We start from the raw sequence: 27,891 nt of genomic DNA, 5'->3' as shown, positions 1-27,891 counted from the left end.
ACCGCAAGGGCATCTGCCGGGCACTAGGACCCGGGCGCGGCGCAGGCGCCGGGGGCGGAGCGCGGAGCCCGCCGGATCCGCCCCGACCGAGGCGGCCAGCGGAGCTCGGCGCGGTGCGCTCGGCGGAGGCCTCGGTCCGCGCTGCCCGCGAGTGAGCCCCGCCGCGGCGACGGTGTGCGGCGGGGGCCCTTTGTCCCGCGCCCGGGGTGCGGGGCTCCTGCTCCTCCGTCCCGGCGAGGGGCGCCGCCCGCGTCCTCACACCTCGGTAGGGTCGCGGCGCGCGGGGCGGCGGCGGCTGCGGTTGCTGGCCGGGGGTTGCAGGCGGGTTGCAGCTTCGCGCCCCTTCCTGTTTAGGAAGGGGAAGCCGAGCTTTGTTTCGCTTTTCGGTTTCTTTCTGGCTCGGCTTCCGCGCGCCGCCCCTGCGACCCAGTGTTGCCTGGCGCTCCGCCCTCAAGCGCCCGGGCCTGGGTGAGCGCCGCGGCCCGCAGCATCTCGGAAGCAGTTTGCATTTGTGGTACTTTGAGTCCTTCCTAGAAAGATGAAAACAGGTGAAATGTGTGAGCTTGGTGTGCATTTCAGTAGGCCAACTACAGAACTTTCTTGGGAGTTTAAGTTGTCTGCTAAATATGTTACGTGTAAAAAGCCTAAGTTTGTTTCTTGTTAAATGCACGTATGCTAAGGTCTCAGTTACGGCCCCCCACCCCCCACCCCAGTCCAATAAATTTGCAAAAGAAGTACTTTTGCTTTGGAATTACAGGGCAGTAGTGGACTTGGAGGAGTGCACTTGAATTCTACTTGCAGAAAATATTTTGAGACTAGCCTGGTTCAGTAGTTTTGTTTTTAGCACACCTAATACTAATTCATTAAACTTAGTACCACTTTAAGGAAAATAGATTTGGCCTTTAATCTTAAAAAATGTTTCTTGCTTTTCTTAGGATCAAAGGTGTGAACATACTCCTTGTGGAAGAGACTAAAAGGTAAAATTGTATTTACAGGTAAGTCTGCCCTTTATAAAGTGATTCTACTGGATGATTTCACATTATACTGTGGAGTGATTTGTTTTGGAAAAAGGAATATCATCTAATTAACACTGGTTAAAACCTACAGAACTTGGCCTAGCATGGTTTGCACACTTTTAATTTCAGCATGTGGAAGGCCAAGCAAGGCAGGCAAATCTCTTGAGTTCAAGGCTAGCCTGGGCGACATAGCAAAATCCAGTTTCGCCATGACTATATAATGAAAGACTCAAAAACTCCCCAAACAACAGATGGGACACAGTGGATTTGATGACAAAGAGTAAGAAAGAAGGTTGCTGTTATGGAACTTAACAGTTTATTTATTTATTTATTTTTGCTTTAATGAAATCGGGGTAGAGGATTTTGGCAGTGTTGGAGATGGAAGTCTGGGCCAGATTGTTGCCCTGAGAGGTTATGTTGAAAGACCCCCGAGGGGTATCTTCCGTCAGGGAGACCCCCCCTCCCAAGGATCAGCGAGACCAGTTGTTCGGCTGCAAACAGCTAGAGGCTTTATTCAGTACATGGGTACCCGGGGCGACAAAGTCTCTCGGAGGACTTGCGCGCCCTCTGGGTGGAAAGCTGGGTTTTTTTTATAGGGTTTTAGAGCAGAAGCGCGGGTACAGAAGCAAGAAGCATGGTTACAGGGAGCTGATTGGTGCATTTAAATGAGACCACAATTTGAGTCAGAGTTTGGCAGGGACACCAGGATACCAGGAACTGGGTGGTCGAAACGGTCATGATGACCCCTTAACTTGGGCCGCCACATGTTGTTTTCCTTAGGATTCCTATCTCAGCTGGAACAGTCCCACAGATATCCATGAGGGTGATTAACACAAGTTGTTTTTGGCTCAACTGGGGCAGCCTGACCGCAGATATCCCAAGTGGGCGACACAGCTGGGTTTCTCAGTAATTTTCCAGTTCCCCACCTAGCCTACAGAGTTTCTCAATACAGTGGTGTCTCACAAAATGGCGTTAGCTATGTTTAACTTAGGGTGAGGCGGGGGTCTTTCAATGTTAGGTGGTGAATTAAAGTTACCAGAGGCTGTTGGTGGGCATGGAGTACCAGGGACTGTTTCTGAGAGGGTTAGAGTTAAAACTTGGAGTCTTAGGGCAGCATGACTAAAGTTCTGGATAAAAGTTTAGACAAAGGACCGGGTTAATTACGACGTGTCCATCCCGCTACAGGGAGTAATCGGGCTGGACCATATTCCTTCCCGAACTTAAGAGTGTGCTAATTGCTCTTCCCTAGCAACAACTAATCAGCACATTCCAGGCATTGCTCATGATCAAGTACTCTCCAAATGGATGGTTTTGGTGCCTAAAGTAGACCCTCTACCCAAAGCTTGGAGCCCTTTAAAACCCTGTTCTCGTAGACGTCGGTGCCCAAATAAACCCTGTGTGTTTTGCAACAGACTTGACTCCTGGTGATCTCTTGGGGTCTCGGCGATGTAGGCACAACATTTCTTATTTTTAAATGTTTTTTGAAGATTTTCTTTATTTTATGAACATATGTAAGTGTGATCTGTGTGTGCTTGATGTGTGGAGCCCAGAAGAAGGTGTGGATTCCCCGCTCTGGAATCGAAGGCAGGTGCATCTACCATGTTGGTGCTAGGACCGCAACACAGGTCTTCTTTTAGGACCACGACTGTTGAGTCATATCTGCGGAGTGAACAGTGATCTCTGGGGTCCCAGTTCATGACTACAAAGCTTGTTAGAAAGCCTCTTCTGCTGATGGGCCTGTGGGTCCTGCAGTTATGTTACAGGTCAGGTCTTGCCTCCCCTTGGCTCCACCCCTCACTGTAAAATCTCAGAATTTTACTTTTCTGTTTGAGCCTGCTCATATGTACCTACAGTGTGGAATTGTGGTAGGTTACAAGCTTTGTAACTAGGCTGTGTGTGATAGTGCACACCCTTAATCCCAGTGTAGGACACAAAGGCAGAACTCTTACTTCCAGGCCAGCCCAGTCTGTATTTTGAGACCCTGTCTAAAAAACAAACAACCAGCCAGCCAACCACTTAGAAGACTCTTAAAATAGCTTCTGGCACATAGTACTTGCTTAGTCCAGTTTAAGATAGAGGAAGTATATTTTTTATGGCCTTACACGTTATAAAGCTACACTGTCTCATAGGCAGTCTAATTTGCTAACTTAAATTCAAAGTAAATTAATGGACTTATTTTAAATCCATGTCTTACAGCCTAGCCTTCAACTTTCCATCCAGCTGGGGATAACCTTCATTCCTGATCCTTTAATTCTGGTCTTCCCCCTGAATGCTGGGATTAGATTTGGACCTGCTCACTAGGGCTTGTTTGAAGTCAAAACCACCCAGTGAATTCCTTGGATACAGGAAGCTTGGTCTTAATTTTTTCCCTGTTTAATTAGTTTCTTAGAAAAAAAAATTTATTTATTTTTTTTGAGACAGGATTTCTCAGTGTAGCCTTGGCTTTCCTGGGCTTTGTAGATCAGGCTGGTCTTGAACTTGGAGATCCACCTGCCTCTGCCTCCCTAGTGCTGGGATTATTGGTGTGGGGCAATATGCCTGCTTAGTTTCTGAAAATCTTGTTCGTTATCAGTGCTTTAATTTTAGGAATTTAGCTGTTTACTTCTTTGGAAACTAAGTCATTTAAAATGTAGGAAGCATTCATTTTGAGGTAAGGCAAGAACTTGTACCAGCCCTGACTATAGAAATGCAAAGTAGATAATAAACTAAAAACAACCTTGAGACCTTGAGTTATTTTTTAAAAGTTTTTTTTAATATTAGTTACAGTTTATTAACTTTGTATCCCAGCTGTATCCTGCACCCTCATTCCCTCCCAATCCCACCCTCCCTCCCTCATTTCCTCCCAGCACCTTTCCAAGTCCACTGATAGGGGAGGACCTCCTCCCCTTTCATCAGACCCTGGTTTATCAGGTATCTTCAGGACTGGCTGCAAAGTCCTCCTCTGTGGCCTAGCAAGGCTGGTCCTCCCTGGGGTCAAAGAGCCCAACATTGAGTTCATGTCAGAAATTGTCCCTGTTCCCCTTACTAGGGAACACATTTGGATACTGAGCTACCATGGGCTACATCTAAGCAGAGGTTCTAGGTTATATCCATACATGGTGATTTTTTTTTTTTTTTCTGAGGTAAGTATGCAGTGATTAAAATTCTTAGTATTGTTTCGGTCCAGGAATAGCCTAACAGTCCACTCAGACACTTGATCTCAGATATGAATGGTTTATTGAACACACACCCTAAGACTGAGTGCAACCCTGAATGCTTTACTGAGTCAGTTTATTAAAGGCAAAAACTATAATTGGCTCATACATGGGGGTGGAAAGTGTTACAGGGTGGTCGGCTGTACCTCAGGTTACTTTTGCTAACTAGACAAAGCAGTTCTAGCTGATCTTTAATTTGGTTGGTCCCAAGTGGGGCCTTTGGTTAGGGCCACCTGTGTTTATAGTTGAGGAATTTCTAGGCACAACAAGGCTACAGAGTGTGAGAATAACAAATCCCTCAATATAAACAGTTTGTGGTCAGCACAACCTTAGAGATTTTTCTGTTGACAGCTATTCCTGCTGGTCCTGAAACAAAAATGGCCACATTTGGGCTGGAGAGATGGCTCAGTGGTTAAGCACTGTCTGCTCTTCCAGAGGTCCCGAGTTCAGTTCCCAGCAACCACATGGTGTCTTGTCCCAGATCGAGAGAGCCCCAAGAGACCACCAGGAACATAAGTCTAATGCAAACATGAGGGTCTTTATTCAAGCTTGAGCTCAGGTCGTTAATCAACCCTGATGCAGCAGAAAAACAGTTTGACCTGGGTGAGTGGGTGTACTTTTATGTCATTGGTTGGCCCCAGGTGCAGGGCCTAATTATTCTTGCCAAGTTCCTCCTGTGATTTTTCACTTGCCAAGTTCCTGGAACTGAGGTGGGGGAAATTGGGTCACCTAAAGGACAGGGTGGCTCAAAATGGTGTTTGAAAAACAAAATGGTGTTAGTCTTCATCTCTTAGGCTCACAACCTTCTATAATGGGATCTGATGCTCTCTTCTGTCATTCAGGCATATGTGCAAATAGAGTGCTCTATGTATAAGTAAATCTTTAAGGGGGGCAAGAGATGGCTCGCACTGGCTGTCCTTCGAAAGGTCCTCAGTTCAATTCCCAGCAACCACATGGTGACTCACAACTATTTATAGTGAAATACGGTGCCCTCTTCTGGTGTTCAGGCATAAATGCAGGCAGAACACTAATAAATCTTTTAAAATGGCCATGCTTATGCTAATGTGTAGGGAGAAACAGTGAGTGCTAACAGTGTGCTAAGTGAACTTGTAAATGAAGGGTGTAGTTAGAGCTGGCCTAGTGAGGAACACATCTCAGGGGAGGTTAGAACTACCCAACAAACAAATCTAAAGATGTGAAAACTGTCTTTGAGCTGTGCTATTTTCTGCCTTGTGTTCTTAGCCAGTTTTAGACCAAGAAATCACAGAAGAGGGAAAGTTTTTATTTTCATATAAAATAAAATATATAAATTGGGAGAATCAGGTTAAATTAGAAATCAAACACGTTGCTTCAAAGGAAATGATTTTTTTAAAAGAAGAACAATAAGTTAAAATTTTCAGCAATTCTGATTGGCCTTGCTAGTTATTTAGATTGGCACAGGCAGTCTGCTCAAACACTTAGGTCAATGTGATTGGTTGTTTCAATTTTTAGTAATTCAGTAAGGCTTAAAGTATGAGGAAGAGTGTGTGCGTGTGGGTATAGGTGCCCTTGGAGTCTGGAAGAGGGGTCAGGTCCCTCGGAGTTGAATTAAAGGTAGTTATGAGTTGCCTTCTGTGATACTTGTTTGTTGGTGGTTTTTCTTTGTTTGTTTTTGAGATAAGAGTGTCTGGCTGTCCTGGAACTCACTATGAAGATCAGGCTGGTCTCTGCTTCCTGGGTGCTAGGATTGAAAGTGTGTGCCACCATTTCTGGCTCTTTAACATTGTCTTTGATGTGAGACGATGACCTAAACTCCAATTTGTCTCCATTTTAGGACCAGGCCATAAGTCATCAGTCCCAGGGACTAGGCCATAGATCACCAGTTCTAGAAACAGACCATAAGTTCCAGAAACAAGCCATAAATCCCCCTACCCAAGGAACAGCCTGGAGAGAACCACAAGAATGGGAAAGTATCTTGTCTCGGGGTGGGGCATCTGTGCCGGGCAGCCTTATTTCATTCTATAGTTAAACATTTATGGCACAGGAATACAGTCTACTGACCACCTGGAGGCAAGCCAATCAGGGAATTGACCCATCCGGCACCGACCTGTGAGGTTTTGAATTACCTAACCCTTGCTAGCATCTCCCTAGTTTCCTATAGAGCTGGGCGCCTTTTTCTGGGGTTGCTGTTTTTTTTTTTTTTTTTTTTTTTTTTTTTAATAAGTAGCTGAACCATGCAGGTAGGCTTCTTGTTTTTGCTAAATAAAAAGAACTTGCCAGTTGCATATGTGAGTGGTGGTCTCTGCAGTGTTAACAGATGTTGCTGTAAATGGAATAACTTTCTAGTTTCTGACTTGATGAAATGCATTTACTTTTTTCCTTTTTCTTTCATTCTTTCCTTGACATAATGTCTTACTATATAGTACAGACTATCCTCAAAAGAGAGCTTTCAGATTCTCTCTTTAGAGTGGTAGGAATACAGGCATATGCTACCATACCTGTTTAGTTTCATGATTAATCTTGTGTTTGTAACCTAGCCAAAGTAGTTTACTTGCTTATTTTTGAGACAAGGTGTCATGTATTCAGGGCTGGCCTTAAACTCACTATAAAGTAAAGGGTGATCCTCCTGCCTCTACCTTCTAAGTTTGAGCCACCATGTTGTTTGTTTGTTTGTTTGTTTTCTCTGTGTAGCCTTGGCTATATAAACTCCAGTTGACTTTGTAGACCAGGCTGGCCTCACAGTTAAAAAGATCTGCCTGCCTCTGCCTCCCTTTGTGCTGGGATTACTGTGCCTGGCTGCATTGATACTTACTTCTCTTGAGGAGGTTTTATATCTGTATTTGTGAGAGACAGTCTTCATTTTGTACATGATAGTACTGGCTTCAAAGAATTTAGTTGGGTGGTTTTTCCCTGTGTTTTAGGACATCCTTTTTTAGCGTTTACTTTAACTTTTAAGGGTTTAATGTGACTGCTAAAGCCATCTGAGCCCAAACATTTCTTTGTGGGTAGTTTTTTGGCTAATTGTTATGTTTGAATGTGATATGTTGGCCCACCATATGATGGTGCACACCTTTAATCCCAATACTTGGGAGGCAGAGTTAGGTTGAGCTCTGAGTTTGAGGTTAGCCTGATCTTTAATGTAAGTTCCAGGCTAACCAGAGCTACACATAATAAGACCTTGTCTCAAAACACACACACACACCCTGTTTTTTTTTTTGTTTTTTGTTTTTTGTTTTAGTTGACCATGTTGACATGGGCCAATAATACCAGGATCTTAGACTGAGGCGTGTAATGAGTTCTAGACCAGCTTGGGATAAGCATCATGATTGAAATTTACTATAAATCAGGACAAGTGTGTGTATTTAAACTCTGCATGTCTGACCTGGATCAGCAAGTCGTTTTCAGTGACAGGTTCCTGAGAGGGAGTATGTGGGGATGAGAAGTAAAAAAGACAGGAAGACTGAGTTCGGAGGTTTATGCCCAGCAAGTTTATTAAGAAGAGCAACATCTTCTATATGGTTTACATGGGGAAAATGGGACAAAGTCAGCAGAAAGCTATCATACAGTGGAATGAAGTCATCCAAGAGCTAATTGAGCAGTGTTGCACAAAGACTTAGGATATCTAAGTGCATTACAGACTGAGCACTCGGCATCCTTGAGACTGATAGCTAGTCTTATTCAGTGGGAGAAGTCATGTTCCAGGAACTGAAACGGGAACTCCTTTGAGGCCCACTGGCCCTATTCTGGACCAGACTTTTGTCAAGTCTGCCACTGGGCAAGCACACAGAACTAGTTCCCTTTGGCTTTTCATCAGGGCTTCTGGCACACAACTTGTAACAGTGGACTGTGATTAGGCTGGCTTAAAATTTGGAATGAGTTGGCAAACTTGCATGGTTCCCTTATGTGAACAGAATTGGTTGATGGAAAGATTCCAGGAACTCCCATTGGGTACTAGCTGTGAGAAGGATGCCCTTGAATAACTTTTTTTTTTTTTTTTAATTGTTTCTCTACCCCAGAACAGGCTACTTAAATTAAGAGACTAGGCATTTTGGCAAAATGTGACTATTCAGAACACTAGTACGGTGAGAAGATGGACAACTCTGTCCTTATGGTTTGAATAAGAGTGGCTCCCACAGGCTCATACATTTGAATATCACCAGGGAGTGGCACTCTCTGAGAAGGATTAGGAAGATAGGCCCTTGGAGGACCTTGCCAATGGCTTTGAGGTTTCGAAAGCCCAGGCCAGGTCCTGTCTCTGGCGCTCCTTTCCTCCTCATCTCTACCTCTCTGCTTTCAGATCGGGATGTGTAGCTCTCAGCTTCTGTTCTAGGGCCATCCTTCCCAACATGCTCCCTGCCGTGATGACAATGGACTAACCCTCTGAAACTGTAATCAAGCCCCAGTTAAATGCTTCCCTTTATAAGATTTGCTGTGGTCAGGGTGTCTTTTGCCACAAAACAATGCCTGAGATAATCATAGAATTTGTCTTGCTGAGAAGCTCTGTTTGGGTAGTTTATGTAGAGTAATGGATGTCCTCACACTGTGTATCTTTATATTCAGATGTGGGTGTTTACCCATCTGATCCTCATTACCTAGTTGTGGGGTGACTTAGGTTTTCAGTTCTTCATATCTTTCCCTTCCCTCCAATCCCAGCCTCTCTCCTTCCTCTCCTCTATCACTTTCTCAACTGGCCTGAAAATTACTATATAGCCTATTACTATAGTCTCAAACTTGTGAAAATCTCCTGCCTCATTCTACAAATGGGTATTATCACCATGCCTACCTTAGTCCTCCAAATAATTTTTTTAAGGTTTATTTATAGATACATTATTCTGCCTGCATGTACACCTGCACACCAGAAGAGGGCACCAGATCTTATAAATGGTTGTGAGCCACAATGTGTTTGCTGGGAATTGAACTCAGGATGTTTGGAAGAACAGTAGTGCTCTTAACCTCTGAGCCATCTCTTCAGCCCTTCAAATAATCTTAAGACATTTTTTAAAAGTTTTTTTATTTTATGTGCATTGGTGTTTTGCCTCACGTGTCACTGTGAGGGAGTCAGATCCCTGGAACTGTTACAGACAGTTGTGAACTGCCATGTGGGTGCTGAGAATTGAACCTGGATCCTCTGGAAGAACCCTCTTAACCCCTGAGCCATCTCTTGAGCCCCTTAAAACGTTTTTTTAAATACCTGTATTTCTATTGTGTATGTAAAAGCGAGATGCACATCTGAATACCAAAATTGAGCATCCACAGGTCAGATCACAACTTGCTGGAGGTTTCTTTTTTTTTGTCTTAACATATTAGTCCTATGGATTGAACTCAGTATCATTGTGCTTGGCTGGTAGGAACATTCTGCGGGCTATTCCTATCATTCATTAGCTACTCCAAGTTCTTGTTGATTACTAAGCACTTGGTAACCTAGTAATGAATAGAAATATCAACTTTGGGCCTAGAGAGATGGCTCAGAGGTTAAGAGTACTGCTTGTTCTTTCAGAGGTCCTAAGTTCAATTTCCAGCAACCATATGGTGGCTCACAACCATCAATAATGAGATCTGGTGTACCTTTCTGGCATTCAGGTGTATGTGCAGGCAGAACACTGTATACCTAGGAAATAAATAAATAAAAAGAAAGAAAAAGAAATCTTTTTTATTTTTTTTTATTAATTACACTTTATTCACTTTCTATCCCCCCATAAGCCCCTCCCTCCTCCCCACCCGATCCCTCCCTCCCTCTTCTTCATGCATGCCCCTCCCCAAGTCCACTGGTAGGGGAGGTCCTCCTCTCCTTCCTTCTGATCTTAGTCTACCAGATCTCATCAGGAGTGGCTGCATTGTCATCTTTTGTGGCTTGGTAAGGCTGCTCCCCCCTCAGGGGGAGGTGATCAAAGAGCAGGCCAATCAGTTTATGCCAGAGGCAGTCCCTCTTCCCATTACTATGTAACCCACTTGGACACTGAACTGTCATGTGCTACATCTGTGCAGGGGTTCTAGGTTATCTCCATGCATGGTACGTGGTTGGAGTATGAGTCTCTGGGAAGACCCCTGTATTCAAATTTGTGGTTCTGTTGCTCTCCTGTGGAGTTCCTGTCCTCTCCAGATCTTACTATTTCCCACTTCTTACATAAGATTCCATGCACACTGCCCAACAGTTGGCCATAAGTCTCAGCATCTGCTTTGATAGTCTGCAGGGCAGAGCCTTTCAGAGGCCCTCTGTGGCAGGTTCCTAGGTTGTTTCCTGTTTTCTTCTTCTGATGTCCTTCCTCTTTCCCTTTTGGGATGGGGATTGAGCATTTAGTCAGGGTCCTCTCTCTTGATTAGTTTCTTTAGATGTACAGATTTTAGTAGGTGTATCCTATATTACATGTCTATATGAGTGAGTATATACCGTGTGTGTCCTGCTTCTGGGACAGCTCACTCAGGATGATCCTTTCCAGGTCCCACCATTTACCTGCAAATTTCATGATTTCCTTATTTTTCATTGCTGAGTAATACTCCATTGTGTAGATGTACCACAATTTCTGCATCCATTCCTCAATTGAGGGGCATCTGGGCTGTTTCCAGCTTCTGGCTATTACAAATAAAGCTGCTGCAAACATGGTTGAGCAAATGTCCTTATTGTGTACTTGAGCCTCTTTTGGACATATGCCTAGGAGTGGTATGGCTGGATCTTGAGGAAGTGCTATTCCTAGTTGTCTGAGAAAGCGCCAGATTGATTTCCAGAGTGTTGTACAAGTTTACATTGCCATCAGCAGTGGAGGAGGGTTCCCCTTTCTCCACAGCCTCTCCAGCATGTGTTATCACTCGAGTTTTTCATCTTGGCCATTCTGATGGGTGTAAGGTGAAGGAAAAAAAAAATCTTATCTTTGCTTTATTAGTCATGGTTTCCCATGGTCTCTGGTGCCAAGAAAGTACCCTGTATGACTTCTGGATTACAGTGTCACCCAGTGTGGCTGGGTTTGTCTTACCCTGTTTACTGTGCTGACAAGAAGGTAGACTCTGGCTAGTGGGACCATTGAGATACTTACAGTCCCTTTCCTTCCTAGGCTCCAGAAAGCCTGTGCTGACATTCTTGTAACCAGCTAACTGAACAGAATCCGAATTACCTGGAGACCCTGGAGTGTGGGCTGGAGTGACCTATAAATGACAGGGAAAACAATCCCATTAGATGTCTCTTTGAAACCATTTGGACCTACTAGCAGCAATTATTCAGTTCTGCACAAGGAGTTCTATCTACCCTAAGAGGCACAGACGGCTTTTTCATTATAAGGATTGATAACCTAAAATTTTGTATGTCTAACTCAGTTTTGTATTCCATCCGTCAGTTGACTGTGTCTGTCTTGTCTTGCATTTTTGAGAAAGGGTAATTCAGGGTGGTCTCTAGCTTTGGCTCTCTTGCCTCTATTTTACCAGGTGCTGGGGCTACAGGTCTGGCAGGAATGTTGTTTCTGAAGGCTTGTATTTCCCCTCTATACCGCAACTTACTGTATATTTGGACGTAACTGTTAAGACTTAAAAGATATTTAAGGCCACCAGCTTATTTGGCATGGTGGTGCATGTCTTTGACCCCAGCATCCTAGGGAGGATTCCAGTTCTTGGATAGGAGGATTTCTTTGAGTTGAGGCTAGCCTCAACTATAGAATGAGACCTTCTCTCAAAAGAAAAAAAGTTCTTTAGGGCTGGAGAGATAGTCCACTAGTTAAGAGCAGTTGCTGTACTTCTAGAGGGCCTGAGTTTGGTTCCTAGCGTCCATATTGGGCAGCTTTGCAAGCTCCTGCAATTCAAATTGCAGGCAATTTTCATACCTTCCTCTGGCCTGAGGCTACCTGCACATCCATTGCATAGACACAAACACAAATAAACAATAAATGTCTTTCTAAAAGATCTCTGCCTCTCTAGTGGGTCATTGTCCTTGGGATGGATGCCAAAAGAAGACATTGGGCAAAATTCTAAGAATGATGTCTTATTTCTGTATGTGTTCTCTGTAAAGTTTAATTCCAGTGGTAGGATAGTATTACAGCCGTAATAGATAGGTACAACGTTGAGTAAAACCACACAGCCTGGGATCTATGTAGTCTGAAATGTTGTTAACTGAGGTATTGTCTATGACGTTATGTGGTTAAGTGGTCCATACTTCTGAATAGAATTTGTATTGTAGTTGGATTCTTTTTGAGGTAAGAGTTGTGATAGTGATTTACTCTTACTGTTGGTCAGCCCAGTGTAGGTCATGTTCTTCATGCATTGTGGGGATTATGGGGTCCCTGAGCTTATTAGAACCACAAGAATAAGACTTGGAGAAACAGCCACAGGTTGTTCTTCCGCCTCCCTAGTTCCAGCTGACGGGACTTAAAGCCTCCACTTCATCCCAGGTATAAGAACGGCTCAATCCTAAGTTGACTTTTCAGTAGCCCTTGTTTTGACTGTTTAGTCCTCACTCCTGGATTATTGTGGAACTATGCCTTTTGTGTTCTACCATTGAGCTCCATTCTCAGCTGTGGTCTACAACTCCTTGAGGTACCAAAACCAGAGGATGCTTACACTTATAGTTGTGTGAAATTCTGCATATCCTTCTGTGAACTTCACCTCATTTCTAGGTTATTTAAAATGCTTAATACAAAGTAAGTGCTTTGCAGACAGTTCTATGCTGTGGTGTTTAGGGAGTAGGAACATGACACAGTTTCTCTTGTTTTTAATCCTTTAAATTTGCAGTTTCTATACACTTGTATTTTGTTCTCTAATTATGATTAGGTTAATGCAGAGACCTCCAGCCACATTAACCAAGTGCTACTGTCGGTGGGGAACTCCTTACCTTTGTGAATATGTTAAAAAGGGAATATAGCGAAAGCATTTAAGTTCTTTTATTTATCTGTCTTTTTCCTGACAGGATCTTGCTGCATAGGCAAAACTGGCCTCAAAGCTCTGACCTTCTTTCTGCAGCCTCTTATGCTGGGACTACAGGTGTGCACTATTTTGCCACATACAGTTGTTAGTACATATAAAACTGTGAAAGGGTAACTGTTCATTACAGACTAGAGTTGTAGTACAAATATAAAATTCCATAAAATTGATTATACAAAGACTATTTTTTTTCCCTGTGATTAAGGGTATAGAAGGCCAGAGATACTGTAGATGGAATAAATCATATTTTTGGAATACCTGAAAAGTGATATTACCTTGAATTATTGGCATTTGTAATTTTGATTTTGATTGGAAATTGTATGTATTTTTAAAATTTTTGGTGTTTTAATTGCAAATTAGAAATGGCTTTCATTTTAACCACATTGGTGTGTTGCCTGTACAAACCTCATATTTGTAAAATGAAAGCTTGTTAAGGAAAGAGGCTAGGAAGTCAAAAAATGTGGTAATGCAGGAAAAGCTTAATGTTCTGGGCTAGGAGTTAAGGGAGCATGTGCAAGGGCCTCTGAATGCTACTGCTAGGAATTCAGGATTTGTCCTAGGGCAGAGACAGCAGGAGTGTGCTGGGTCCAGATAGTGAGGTGTAGCCCACATTGGCCTGGAATTCCTGATGCACTTGCCTTAGCCGTCCTTCCAGGCGCTATGAGTTCAGGCAGCTCCACTATGCCTACCTTATTACTGATAAGAGCATAACATAGTAGAGTAATTTTTAAATATAACAGTATCTGATAGTTAATCTTTTAGAATTTTTTTGTGAAAATTTAAAAATAACAAGAACAAAAGCTCCCTCCAAAATAATAATTAATATTTAAACAGGTGGAAGGGCTTCCTGCTTCATTTAACTTTTAGCCATTGTGCATTGATAACATGCATCAAATTATACTATATCCCTGAACATGTAAAATATTTTGACTTTAAAAGCCAATTTATGCTGTCTTAGAACTTTTCTTTAAACTGTCATGGCAAAGACAGTTTAAAGAAATAACAGTTTATAGAGGGTTTATAGTTTCAGAGGATGAGTCTGACCATCTTGGCAGGGAACGTGGCAGTAGGCAGGCAGGCTTGGTGCTGGAACAGTAGCTGAGAGCTTGTATCTTGGCCCATAAATGTGAGGCAGAGAGAGCTAACTGGGAAGGGTGTGGTTTCAGAAGCCACGCCCAGATAGGCTACCTGGCTAGAGGAGTCCCAGATCCAGTGGTTTCCATCCTCCAACTTCCAACATGGGGTTACCAGGATGTATAGCTGTGTTTTTAGTTGGGCATGGTTGAACATGCTTTGTAATTCCTACACTGAGTACAGAGGATAACAAGTTTAAGGTTAGAAAAGACTAAAGAGTGAGTGAGATCCTATCTCAAGTCTGTAGGTATATGGGGAGCTCTGTCCAGAACTGAGGCAGTTGTTAAATACTGATACAATTGTTGTACTATACAATATATGACACAGTGAAATGCTCAGCCAGCATTCTCATCTCTGCAGCCTGGAAGTTCAAAATTAAAGTGTGTATCTTTTCCCAAAGTTTTGTCCTCACGGTCTGTTCCTTGCACTGTCCTTTGGTTTGCCAGCAACTCCAGTGTGTCTCCATAACCCACATGGTTTTAATGCTATATTCCCACATTCACAAAACACTTGTGACAACAGGGAATTTTCTTCCTGCCAGCTTATTCTCTAGTCTGTGCATTCCTTCTGGGTTTCCTGCCCTCCCATTCAATCCTGTGTCATCAAATTAAAGGGCTCATTGTTGACAGCCCCCCCCCCCCTTTTTTTTTTTTTTTTTGCTATACTCAACAAAACCTGGAGAATGAGATGTATATGGCAAGCCTTTTTTAAGGAGTAGGCAGGGTCTCCACCTCAAGTCAGAGCATACTACCCTTTTAGCACTACTGTGTATCAAATCTCAGTGCTGCTGTTTGTGGAGTGCTGTTCTGGCTCCTCCTGCCCTTTCTGAAACTGTGGGTGTGGTTGGAAGTTCTATCCCATTGGTGCTGAATGTGTGCTGTGTTCTTCCTGTTATCTCAGTAGTATAAAGTCAAATTGGGCATAAGAAGGAAAAGGTGCTCCTGTTGCTCAGGGCATCACAAGTGATGTAATGTTTTGTGCTAGGGACAAAGATCAAAATTTTTTTCTTTTTTGTTTTAAGGGGTAGGCTAGCAGGGTCCTGGAAAGGAGGGCAGTCAGTGATAGGCAGAGACACAGGAAGGACTATGACTGTGGCTTCACTTCAAGAATGAAGTCATGTAGTCATACCTCAGTCAGGCTTTCTTCTTGAGAAAAATGACAGACCATCTTGACGCTCACAGTTTTAACTTTTCATTTTGAGACAAGGCCTTTATTTAGTTGCCTAGGTAGGCTTTGAATTTACTGTATGGCTTAGATAGGCCTTAAACTTGCTTATTTCAGCTTTTTGAGTGCTGGGATTATAAACATACACAACTAGTTCTGGCTGAAAATAAATTTTGTATATTAGGAGTGATACAGCCGTAAGTGGAATGCCTTGCAGGTAGATAAAGTTTTTAGTGAAATATAATAACCTGCTTGTGTATGATAATGAAAGTAAACCAATAGATTGTGTTTGGTAGGAGATTCTATTTGTCTTACAAGATGTTTTAGATTTTGTTTCATTTTTCAGGTAGGGTCTCTTCACGTTGTCCAGATATTTTCACAATCTCATTGAGCTTCTTGAGTAGTTGAAGGCAGAATGGGAAGCTTTATGAACTTTTGTTTATGCTTATGGATTTTATGAAAAAATAATATTGTGCATTCCAAAAGAATTATGTGTTGAGGATGTACAATAAGAACTTTTTCCGTAAGCTTTGATTTACAACTAGCATGGATTGCATAGAATACATAAATCATAAAAATAAGTAAAAACAGGCTATGGATATATGTATGTATGTACAGACACATACATATATCTGTATGTGTATGTATAGATACACGTGTGTGTGTATGTGTGTATACATACATATATTAGTGGTAGAGTGAATGCTTAGCATACTTGAAACTCTGCAGTCCATCACCTACACCTCCCAAAATAAGTAAGATCAGAAAAGTGCCACTCAAGTGTAACAAGTGACAGCTGCTTTGTTCAGAGTTGATCCTCACACATTCCATTGATAGTGACAATTGCCTCGATTATTGTGGCAGCTTCCATTACTAATTCTCTTTCCAGATTAAGAGTGCAGTTTATTAATATGAGGTTCTTCTGCTTGCTTCTATTTTTCTTCGAATTTCTGTTTATGCAGAATGATTACCACAAGTTTGAAGCCAATCTGATCTATAGAAGTTCTAGGCCAGAAAAAACTCAAAAACTAACAAAAAGTATGGGGTGGAGAAAAAAGTTCTAATAAAAGATCTTTATTTGTATTTGTTACAGATTTGTGACATTCAAGACCACAGATTTTTATAGCACTACTACTAAGTCATATCAACTATGAATTGGAATGCAAAACCAGAGAGCGGTGCCAACCCCCCACCATATTCCAAAAGCCCGTCTTTATTGCAGCAGTTTTTAATGACTTCCACAACTGCTCAAAGTTCTTTTAGCTATCCTGCCATCAATCAAGAAGCATGCATGTATTCCAGTAATTCAAATTTAGTTTCACAGCCACTTTTGAATGGCAGAAATTATATATCTCCTCAGATTCCTGTTTCTAATCTGCATAATAGGACAATTGTGGCCCCACAGTCTTCAGTAGAAAGAGTCATATGTACAACTGTTAAAGGACTTCAACAGCCAAGCCACAATTTGCAAACAGTGTCTTCAGGAGCTGTGCAGAATGTCTGGTTGAAGTCATCAGTGAGGAATCTTCTACCTTCTCATACAGAGGGAGCCATGTCCCATAATCCTGGTGGAGGGACTAATGTGCCTTTCATACATGCACCACAGAGTCAGCTTGTCCCATCAGGTACCTATTCTTTGCAACTACAGATGGCTCCTTCAAATTCTCTAAAAGTTCCTATACCGCGTCAAGGAAATTATCAAGAAAATCAGGGACTTAATCATTCGATACCAGATCAGCTGGTTGACTGGACGCAGTACACATCCAGTGAACTTCCTTTCCCAGAATGCAGGCCACCTCCAAAGCAATACCCTTACTTACAACAAGGCTTTGTGCCATCTACTACATCATTACAAGTCAAAAATAATCAGCTTCCAACTTATACACAGGCCTTAGAATCAGCATCTGTGTCATCATATCAGTATGCTACAGAAACCAGCAAGGGACTCTCTGCCCTTCCCTTCAGCTGTAGATATGGAAGCCCGCACATGCAGAATTCTCAGCCTGTTTCTAAACACTTGCCTATAGAAGTGCCTCAGAGTTCAGAAATGCACTCATCCGAAAAGAAAGATGCCTACAGAGGCTTTAAACAGCAGTGGCAGAACTCTAGTGAGAACGTCAGCACCATTGGAAAATTCTGTGAGTTGAAAATAAACACCAAACAGTCTTATAATGAATCTGTTAGATCTTCTGGTGATAGTATTCAGACTCCTGTTCAGAATAATGAAGAGAAAAGAAAGTATTCCTATAATCCAAATACAAATCAAGTAATAGACACAAATGCCACAAAAGAAAAGCTAGTGAGGGATATTAAATCACTTGTAGAAATCAAAAAGAAGTTTTCAGAACTTGCAAGAAAAATTAAAATTAATAAAAGTCTTTTGATGGCAGCTGGTTGTAGTAAAACAGCCAATACTTCTTACACTGAACCAACTCAGCCTTCAGAATTCTCAGCAAAAGAAAAGTCTGCTAAAAGTGACAATCAGTGCTCCATGGAATTACTAGCAACATGTCTTTCTCTTTGGAAAAACCAACCTTCAAAAACCACAGAAGAAAATGTTCCAAAACCTCTAGAAGAAAAACAGTATAACACATCAAGAGCTAGTACAGCAGCAGTTGGCAGTTCAAATCCCACAAATGAAGTTCATGTTAAGAATTTTTGTTTGGTTGGAAATTCTCAGAAAATGATGAGCTCCTCACAAACAGTTCTCACACCAAGTTGTGAGTCTTCAGCTGTTGGAAAAGGAACAGAGCTTCAGATTGCTGTGGTGTCACCCTTAGTTCTTTCAGGCACCAATACCTTACCTGGAAAAGAGTTAGCAGCTCAAGTTTTACCTGAAACTGTATATCCAGTTGTTAAGGAAGGCAGTGTTTGTAGCTTACAAAACCAACAGGCAGAAACTGCTTTGCCTTTTGATGTTATGGGAACACTAGCAGGTAGTACCGCATCAGCTGAGATTTCTCTGCCTGCTGATAAGGAAAAGCAGCACAAACTAACACAGGGTAATCCAGACACAGCTGATAGCATCCTAGGAAAACACTCTTCCCTAAGCACTGAAGCTCTGCCTAACCCTAGGGACAGCACCATTGTGAGTGGACCCATGTTACAGATCGAAAGTATCTGTTCTCTTGCAGAAGGTGATGTATCTTACAATTCCCAGATAGCAGAGATATTCAACTATGTACAAAATGAGCCTCAGAAATCTTCACCGAATCAGGTAATTAACAGTCAACAAGAACAAGTAGGCGACACCACTGAAAGTAAAGACTTTAGTTTTCAGAAAACTTCAGATGTTCTACAGTCTACAGATCCTTCTCATGAAGTACCTGAGCAGCCAGAGCCGCTACAGCCTCTAGAGCCAGCATCTTGTGAATATGTTGAAGCAAAGAGAGAAGTTCTAGATGAAAGCAGTACGGAGCCCACTGGAGAGGAAAGTACGACTAAGGATGTGTGTTCATCAGCTGCTGTTCAGCAGGATCCTCACCCTCGGGAAACTGATACATTCAGCAGTAAGTCAGCCCAGAGTCTTTCTGCAATAAGTGAGATTAATGATGAAAATGAGTCTGTCTCATACCTACATGACCAGCTGTCAGAACTTTTAAAAGAGTTCCCTTATGGCATTGAATCTGTTACCAGACATGAAGTTTCTGTGGACCAACAAAAGACACATGAAATCTTAGAAAGTCAGACTGGTAATAAAGCTGGTAATGCGTCTGGGGATAGCACAGACCAAATAAAAATTACAGTATTAAGCTCCGAACAAATCAAAGAATTATTTCCTGAAGAGGATCAGCCCTGCGACTTAAATAAATTGGAAGAACCGGAGAATAAAATTGCAGAAGTAAAGAGCCCATGTGACTCCCTGGTCCCCAGAGAAGGAAATCATGACTCTGGAATGTTGGACTTGGAGAAAGACAGAATCCATTGCTGTGCCTTGGGTTGGCTCTCAATGGTTTATGAAGGTGTGCCACAGTGTCATTGCAGTTCTACAGAGGAGAAAGGGAAGGACCAGTGTTCTTCGGAGAACAACAGTTGCACACAAGGAGAACAGTCCTGCAATAGTGGAATTACTATTTTTGAAATCAATCCTATTTCTAATGACCCAGATACTCCTCTGACCCAAACACCTGAGAAAGGCCATTCCTCTGAGATACATGGTAAAAAGATAAAAACATCCAAAACAGAAGGCAGCAGTTCACCAAGGTTGGAACGGGAATTAGCCTGTGATTTTTCAATTAAATGCTACAAAAAAGATAAAAGAGGTAATTTAAAAGTGAAGCATGTCAGCTCACTGAAAATGGAGCAGAAACTAAAAAATGTTTCGTCTAAATGTGAGAAACCAAATCCTTCAAAAAGCAATAAAATAGCAACCTCCAAAATATTTCATGTGCTAACATCCAACTCTGATAAAAATATGCCATCATTTTCTAAACAAGCTTCTCAGGAAAGCCTACAGAAAAAGCATATATCCCAGGACTCAGGCCCAGTAAAAGTACGTGTAGGCCTTTTGCCAAATGAAGATGTATGCAGGAGAAAGAACTCTTTGGTACAATCAGTATCACCAGAAAAGAAAAAATTAAAATTTAAAGCAGGCGGCTCCAGACTGAAATACTTTGAAAAAAGAAAGAGAGACCTTGTGATTGTTCCAGATGTAGAAATAAAAAAGAAGAAATATGAGAAACAAGAGCAGAACAAACATTCTGGGTCCACACTCAAATTGTGCAGTACTCTGATAGAAGAACCAAATGAAAGAGCCAGTGTTAAAGAAAAAACAGTGCCAAGTTCTGGGTCCTCAGACTCCAAGAGCAGCGCCTCTAAGAATACCAGAGTTATAACCATGCAGGAGTATTTACAGCGGCAGAAAGACAAACACGTAGTCGAGACTAATGCTTCTAAGAACGTTTGTGTAGAAACTGTGCCACGTGACTTGGAATACATGAAGTCCAGTAAGCATTCCGCACCAGCAAGCTGGGCAAAGTTAGAGAGCCAGAGTGTCAGTGCAGAGACCTCAGAACTAGAACATAATTCTTCCAGCCATGGTAAAAATGTCAAGATCCACCATTCTGAGGAATCTAGTACACGCAGTGTGTCAAGTAATAGTAAAGGAAAATTTGATGGGAAGCAGCCTGACAAAACCTATATTGATACAACCAAATTAGAAAGATTGCCAAGTAGTGAGTCCAGCCAGGTGGCTCTCCAGGTAAAGGAACAAAAGAAACAGTACCTGAATCGAGTTGCGTTCAAATGCACTGAAGGGGAGAGCATATGTCTCACCAAGTTGGACAGTGCATCCAAGAAGCTCACTGAAGAGGAAAAGAATAGGACCTATCCACCCAAAACAGCAGACATAGACAAACCTGGGATGTTGGAGTTTAAATTATGTCCAGATGTGTTATTGCGGAATACAAGCTCTGCCCACAAGGAGGATGAGCTAAAGCCTGGGCCTGGGAAGGAGCAAGTGCCTTTGCAAGGTCCAGTAGAATTTTTGTGTTGGGAGGTGGTTGTGGGGAGGGGTGATATTGGGGAGACAATTTTACACAGTTCAGGCTGCCATTAAACCACCATATCAAGTTTAGTTTTAACTCTGATCCTATTGTCTCCATCTCCCAAGTAGTAGAAAAGTTGGCACAGGGTCCAGCCATAGGTTTTATGTGTGAAGCACTATAGAGGCATGATTCCTAGGAGTGGGTGAGTGATTGCTTGTGGTAAAAAATTTAAAAGTATCAGGTGTGCATTTATTTCAAGAAGTTTTGGATTTTGTGTATGGGTGGTCAAACCCAACACTTTAGCAATAAATCCTAGCCACAGCCAGAGACTTGGTTTTACTTTCCCTTTGTCCTTATTAATTTCAAAGTAGCCTGTATGTGGAACTTTGTTCCAAAACTGGGAGTTAATGTACTTGTTAATAATGGGTCGCTTGGTACCACCTTTGACACTGAGGACGAAGATGTTATCGCCAAAGTTAAAATGGTAATGTAGTCTACCTATAAAATAGAAGGCCTGCGGACACTCTAATTGCTTGAAACAAATTAATCTCAAATTAGTCACGAAAGCCTAAATGGTGACTGGGCAGAGTGTTACATGTGTTACATGTGGAATGCTGGAGGCAGAAGAATATAGGGAATTTAAGGCCAGCCTTGGCTATAAGACCTCATTAGAAAAACTAAAATCAGTGAAAAAGCCAGAATAGCAATCATGAGACACAGGTAGTACCTCCATGAATTGCAGAATTAGAGGGGAAAATGGATGAGTAGTTGTGGTCTTGAGGTCTTGAAGTTGTGGGTACCATTGCTATTACAGAGGGCAATGAAACTCAGATTGGAAAAATATAAGATTTTAGTTTATCTGTGATTTGTTGCTGTTGTTTTTGTTTACCTGTTGGGATGAATAAAACTATAGCACAGTGTTTCTTTATGTAAGGTGTTAGGTTTAGAATACAAAAATAATTTTGTTTAAAATGGCTGATTTCAAGGCCAGGCATTTTATTCTAACACTTAGGAGGCAGAGGCAGGTGGGTGTCAAATTCAGACACCCAACTTGGCTTACGTAGTGAGCACTTGGTCAGCTAGAATTACATAATGAGACCTTGTCTCAAAACAAATAAAATGAAAGGGTGATTTCAGTAGGCATTTTTATTAAGTTTTTAGCATCTGAGAAAGTGAGTGTAGCTGGAAATTTGATTGAGCAGAGGTGTAACTTCCTCTCTTATACTTCTAAATGCCCTGAGAAAGGTTGGTGATTCAGCCAAGGTGAGAAAATGTTTTCCTAGTGTGAAAATTAAGAACAATTCATTTTTCTGTTGTAAAATATTCAGTTTTATCACACAGGAAAAATAATTTTTCAAGCCCTTTAAAAAAGGTTATATACATAGGGTCTATATACTGTATCATAAGATACTACATAGATCAGAGCATGGTGGCACACACCTGTAATCCCAACACTCAAGTCCAGGACAGTCAAAGCTACACAGAGAAATCCTGTCTCTAAAAACCAAAAAAGAAAAAGTAAGGTGCTCCATGATGTGTATTATATAGACTTAGGTGTTTTATTTCTTCATTATGTTAAAATAGAGGAGTAAAGGTTATATATCCCAACAGTTTCAGGAATAAAAAGTACAAAAGAAGACTGGTTAAAATGCATCCCTACAAAGACAAAGATGCCAGAATCAAGTCAAGAAACAGGTAAACATTGTTTCCTTATTGTTTTGTTTTTAAGTTGCCAGCTTGTGTATAACATGGATATAATTACAGTATTACCACAATGCATGGTTTAATTCATATTCTTTTTTTTCAGTCCCTTGGTGTTTGTTTCTGAAGGTAAGATAGTGGTCTGTTTTCTCTGTCAGGATGGAGTAGGACGGACATTAGGATCTAGTTCCTTTTAACAGGAAAATAATACTATCACACTGAATTAGAAAAGGGAGTTTTGTATCTTTTCCCTGAGTTGGGACATAGATAAAGTATTGAGTTTTCTGGATCTGAGCTGACCTCAATTTTAACATTGTATCAGGTGATATGTAAATGAGAGTATTGAAATTAAACTCTTCACTAAGATCTGTGACAGGCTGGATTATAATGTCTGCCAATTTCCACTTGGTGATTTGCAGCCTCATTCATTCAATTCCCTTAACAAGGTAGGCAAGGACATTACTATTTTTCATCTGGCTTACTACGTTGCCAGATAGGGTCTTACTCCTAGTCTCTTTATTCAGAGTTCATTGAGGATAGTGGTATAAATATTTTAAAGGACAGAGAGCTAGTTATCCTGGTAGCTTTTTTTTTCTACATAGTCTTTTATTTTCATTTTTAAAGTGATTTAAATTTAGTTTTTATAATTTATTCATTTATATATTTTTTTAATTCTTTATTAATTACACTTTATTCACTTTGTATCCCCCTTGTGGTTCACCTATCAGTTCATGTCAGAGACAGTCCCTGTTCCTATTACAATGGAACCCACTTGGATACTGAACTGCCATGGGCTACATCTGTGCAGGGGTCTTAGGTTATCTCCATGCATGGTCCTTGGTTGGCATATCAGTCTCAGGAAAGACCCCTGTGCTCAGATATTTTGGTTCTGTTGCTCTCCTTGTGGAGTTCCTGTCCTCTCCAGATCTTTCCCACTTCTTTCATAAGATCTTTCCCACTTCTTTCATAAGATTCCCTGCACTCTGCCCAAAGGTTGCCCTCCTGGTAGCTTTTATTTGTTGGAGATTGGGCTCAGTAACTATGTGGTAGGCTAGCCTTGTACTCTCCGTGAACTTCTTATCCTCTTGATCCTCTTGCTTCCACCTCCACATGCTGAAAGTTTGTGCTGCTGAGACTAGAATCCAGGACCCAGTACATGCTAAACAAGAGCTGTGTTAACTGGATCCTCATTATTTGTTTAACTAAAGTGGAAGGAATATCCTAGGTTCTGCATTGAGATTTGAAGATAGAACTGAGGAGTTGTGTTTTAGTTTTGCTTAGTTTAAAAGGCAAAGATAGTTTTAGAGTCATGAAATAGGGAACAGTTTTATTAGGAGCAATGATAGAATATTTTTAAAAGATATTTAAATTTAAAATATTTTTAATTAGTGCATTATTTTAATTGGTGGGTGTTGTGCCCCATTCATGAGACGCCAAAAGACCAACAGGAGTTGAGTCCATTGTAAAACACATGAGGATCTTTTCGTTACAAGCTGGAGCTTGGGCCTGTTGAAAAAGCCTGTTAGGAGAGCAGCTCGGAGTCTAAGGGAGCGGAGTTTTTAAAGGGGAAAAACCGCAAGTGGAGAATCCAGGCCATGGTGTTACAGGATTGGATAAGGGTTGAGCAAGCAAGGCGACCTTTACTCTGTTGGTGGGTGCCATCTGGCAGAGTTGCTGAGGGAAGTTGCCTATCTATAGGAAACATCTGGCCCAGTTTGGCGGTTACGTGTTTGTACATCCTGTGGTTTTTACTGCAACTGGGTGGGTGGAGGCTCATTCTTGGATCAGTACCTTTTACAAAATGGAACCTTAATTCAAAGTGGAGTTTGCTTAGCCTTTACAGTGGGTGTCTGGGTCTGTGCACATGAGTGCCATCAAAGGTGTTAGATCCCGTGGAGTTGGATTTATAGACAGTTTTGAGCCACCAACATGGGTGCTGGGAATAGATCTGTGTGCACCACAAGAATGGTATACATTCTAAATCACTCTCTAGCTCCAGAATGGTTCTTTTGTTTGTTTTGTTTTTTTGAGACAAAGTTTCTCTGTAGCCCTGACTGTCCTGGAACTTGCTTTGTAGACCAAGACTCATGGAACTCCACCTGCTCGTAAGCTCTATACTTGAGGGGATGCAAAGAAGGAACAAAAAAATGGGCTGGGATAAATAGCTTGCTTCACATCTGGAGGCTCTGGGTTTGACACCCGTGCCAGCCGGTTGACGGAATGGCTAAAGTAGGATCCAAAAGTGTAGCGAAGAGGAGGCCCCTAAAGTGAGAGAGTTGTAGCTAGATGCCTGGAGGCTGGAGAACCAGAACTAGAAGATTAACTAGAAGTTACCCCCTTTGATTCACTGTTTGGAAATGGCCATTTTTCTGTTTTTTTTTTTTTTTTTTCAAACATGGTATCTTATATAGCCCAGGCTGGCCTTGAACTTGATGTGTAGTTGATACTGACCTTGAACTCTGATCATCCTATCTCCACTTAGGTTACAGTCATGTCCCTGACACACCACCTCTGTGTATTTTCTCCATTTTGTTTATGCTGTATACACACACACACACACACACACACACACACATGTATTTGGTCTTTTCGAGACAGGATTTCTCTGTAGAGACAGGGATTTAGAGAAAATTCTTCAGAGACAGGATTTTCTCTGTCCTGGAACCCAATCTGCCTGCCTCTGGTTCCTGAGTGCTGGGATTAAAGGTGTGCAGCACCACTTCCTGGCTTGTTTTTATTTTTAATTCTGTGTTTATGTTGTTGGGAAGGGGTTATGTGCATATGGCCCAGTGCTCTCAGATCCAGAAGGAGACATCCGATCCCTTGGGGCTTAACAGGCAATTGTGCACCCTCATGATGTAGGTGTGGGAACCAAGCTTACCTCTTGCTCTTTTGAGACAAGGTCTCACTATGTTGTTTTGGCTGGCCTGGAACTCTTTGTAGACCAGGCTTTCCTCAAATTCAGATTCACCTGCATCTGCCTCCCAAGAACTGAGACTGAGACAGCCAGCACTGAACTATCTCTCCAGCTCCTTTCTTGGTTTTTGAGCCAAGCTCTTGCTGTGAAACTCAGCCTGGCCTTGAGCTGAAGATCCTCCTTCCTCAACCTTAAAAATGCTGAGATTATAGGCACTTACTGCAGTTTCAGCTATCTGCTTTCTGTCCCCGCAGATACTTTACATTTCCTGTCTCGTTTTTTATTGTGTATTTTTTTGTATTGAACATTGTCCCTCCCCCCCCCCCCCTATTTTTTCCTTAGATCATGCTGATTCAAGACTCTCTAAAAGAAGTTTCAGTGCAGATGAATTTGAAATGCTACAAAACCCAGTAAAAGACTCAAATGTCATGTTCCGGACCTACAAAAAAATGTACCTGGAGAAGAGAAGCAGAAGCCTCGGGAGCAGTCCAGTAAAATAGTCACAGGATGTAGTGGTTTTGCTTTTACCACCAGGAAATCCCTAGTTTTTCTTTTCAGGCTCCCTTGCTGGAGATAACTCAGGACTATTACATTTGGACTTCTCAGCCAAGGAGTCCAGTCACAGCTTATGTTACATTTTTCACTGATGCTGTGTGACTAAAATGTTGGATAGCTGCTGCTGAGCAGGCAACAGAAGCAGATTGCATTTCTCTGGGAAGTGCAGTGTGATCCACATTGTTGAACCATGTTACTGGTTTTAATTTTGTTGTCATAGTCGTGCGTCCTTGTTACCCTAACAGTTGACAAATGGAAACAGGATCAAGAATTCAAGATCATCTGTAGCAGCATAGTGAGGCCATTTGAGGCTCCATGAGACCCTTTCTAAAAACAACAATGAAAAACTTTGAAATGCTGCTATCCTTGGGTAACTTCATTAGCTGAGGACTTTGTTGTTTGACTGGGGCTGTAAATATATTTTTGTTTCTAAGCACATTAGCAAAATTTATTTTTCAGAAAATGTCTACTGTGAATGTCAAAAGTATATTCCTATGTATTTTGTACCTTTCTGTAAAGGTTTTTCAGAAGTCTTGTTTTATACTTTTGTTAAACTGGAGTTGTTGGAAGATGTCTTGACATTACTTTTTTTACTTGAAATAAACATTTATTTTTTAAAGAACTACAGTTTCAGTCTTCAGAGTTCCATTTCTCTTTGGTTTCTTACCCTCCCTAATGGATGGATGTTGATAAGTGAGGCATGGTGGCACACTCTGGGGGGCTAAAGCAGCCTGTGCTACAGTGGATGCAGAATGTTTACTTTTAGAACACTGGTTATTTTTAGAAAACCCTTCCCTCTTGAGTGGTGAAAATGGAATTCTAGAGCTCATGCATGCTAAGTGCTCTGCCACTTAACTACCCCCAGTCCTGTTCTTTCTTTAAATGCTAGTGTTGTATACATAACTTTTACTTAAGGAATACATTGAGTGGAAGGTAATCAAGATTTTAATAGAATTACGCAGAAAGTCTCTTGGACATTCATCTTCCGTATTGCCACCAATCATGCAGGAAACACCTACTTAACAACTTTTTATGCCAGCCTTGGTTATACAGTGAGGTCTTGTTTCAAAACTTGTACACATTGTGAGAAAAAATATTGGTGTGTGTGTGTATTTGTCCTATGTCATGCCATTAGTGCATTTGAAGGACAATTTTAGGATGTATGTCAGTATGTGTAGATAGACCTTGTTCTTTTTAGCAGCTTTATACTTTCCCATTGTGTAGCTGGGATGCCCATGGCTCCTCATCTGCTTGCCCTACCTTTCAAGTGCTTGGTGCCACCATGCACAGCAACTATTTTCCTCTGGATGGTTTGTTTAGAGACAGGGCTTCTGGTATAAACTTAAGACTGCAAGGATAAGTGGTCATCAGAGTCACTGTGTAACATGCTGGCTTTGAATTCACAATCCTGGTACTAATAGGCTTATATCTGATGCCATTTTAACTGATTGTTTTGTTTTTGAGACAGGGTTTCTTCTCTGTGTAGCCCTAGCTGTCCTTTGTAGACCAGGCTGGCCTTGAACTCAGAATCTGCCTGTCTTGCCTTGCCAAGTGCTGGGATTACTTGTGTATGCCACTTTGCGCCCATCAAACTGACCCTTTGATAAGGCAGAAGGATTTTAAAGAATTGTGTATGTAAGTAACTAGCAAACATTTAGCTATAATGTGGGTTGTTTGCTAGTAACTTACTGTATACTATTTCCTTACTGAATGATGAACGCTGAAACTATTTCCTTACAGAACTCCTTATTACTCTTCAAGGAATATACATGATTATCTGAAAATCTTAATGTATTTTTCTATGAAAACAACACTATGTAAATGGAAGGCTGAGGCAGGAAGGTCAC

The 27,891-nt window shown here is 41.6% G+C and overlaps 1 protein-coding gene across 5 annotated transcripts; it reads left to right on the top strand.

The window, feature by feature from the left end:
- The first annotated feature begins 42 nt into the window (after nucleotides 1-42).
- On the top strand, nucleotides 43-26,666 carry Resf1 (retroelement silencing factor 1). 5 transcript variants are annotated; one of them, XM_055605635.1, is made up of 6 exons: nucleotides 43-265; nucleotides 936-995; nucleotides 13,074-13,147; nucleotides 16,479-20,856; nucleotides 22,483-22,566; nucleotides 25,832-26,666. In XM_055605635.1, the coding sequence occupies exons 4-6, from the start codon at nucleotides 16,536-16,538 to the stop codon at nucleotides 25,987-25,989; spliced, it is 4,563 nt and encodes a 1,520-aa protein (XP_055461610.1). In that variant the 5' UTR covers nucleotides 43-265; nucleotides 936-995; nucleotides 13,074-13,147; nucleotides 16,479-16,535; the 3' UTR covers nucleotides 25,990-26,666. The 5 variants fall into 5 exon arrangements, with proteins under 5 accessions (XP_055461610.1, XP_055461609.1, XP_055461606.1 ...); XM_055605634.1 differs by having other exon boundaries at nucleotides 43-514; XM_055605631.1 differs by having other exon boundaries at nucleotides 43-548.
- The last annotated feature ends 1,225 nt before the right edge of the window (nucleotides 26,667-27,891 follow it).

Source organism: Psammomys obesus, unplaced genomic scaffold (assembly GCF_907164565.1).
Source record: "Psammomys obesus unplaced genomic scaffold, mPsaObe1.curated_primary_1811, whole genome shotgun sequence".
NCBI lineage: Eukaryota > Metazoa > Chordata > Mammalia > Rodentia > Muridae > Psammomys > Psammomys obesus.
This window is presented reverse-complemented; position numbering and strand designations above follow the sequence as displayed.

What these genes read in the sequence shown, in the direction of transcription:
- Resf1 (XM_055605635.1), top strand. Translation starts at nt 16,536, where the DNA reads ATGAATTGGAATGCAAAACCAGAGAGCGGTGCCAACCCCCCACCATAT. An exon ending in GGAGCAAGTGCCTTTGCAAG is followed by an intron (nt 20,857 to 22,482) that starts GTCCAGTAGAAT and finishes ATATCCCAACAG; the next exon opens with TTTCAGGAATAAAAAGTACA. An exon ending in AGAATCAAGTCAAGAAACAG is followed by an intron (nt 22,567 to 25,831) that starts GTAAACATTGTT and finishes TTTTTTCCTTAG; the next exon opens with ATCATGCTGATTCAAGACTC.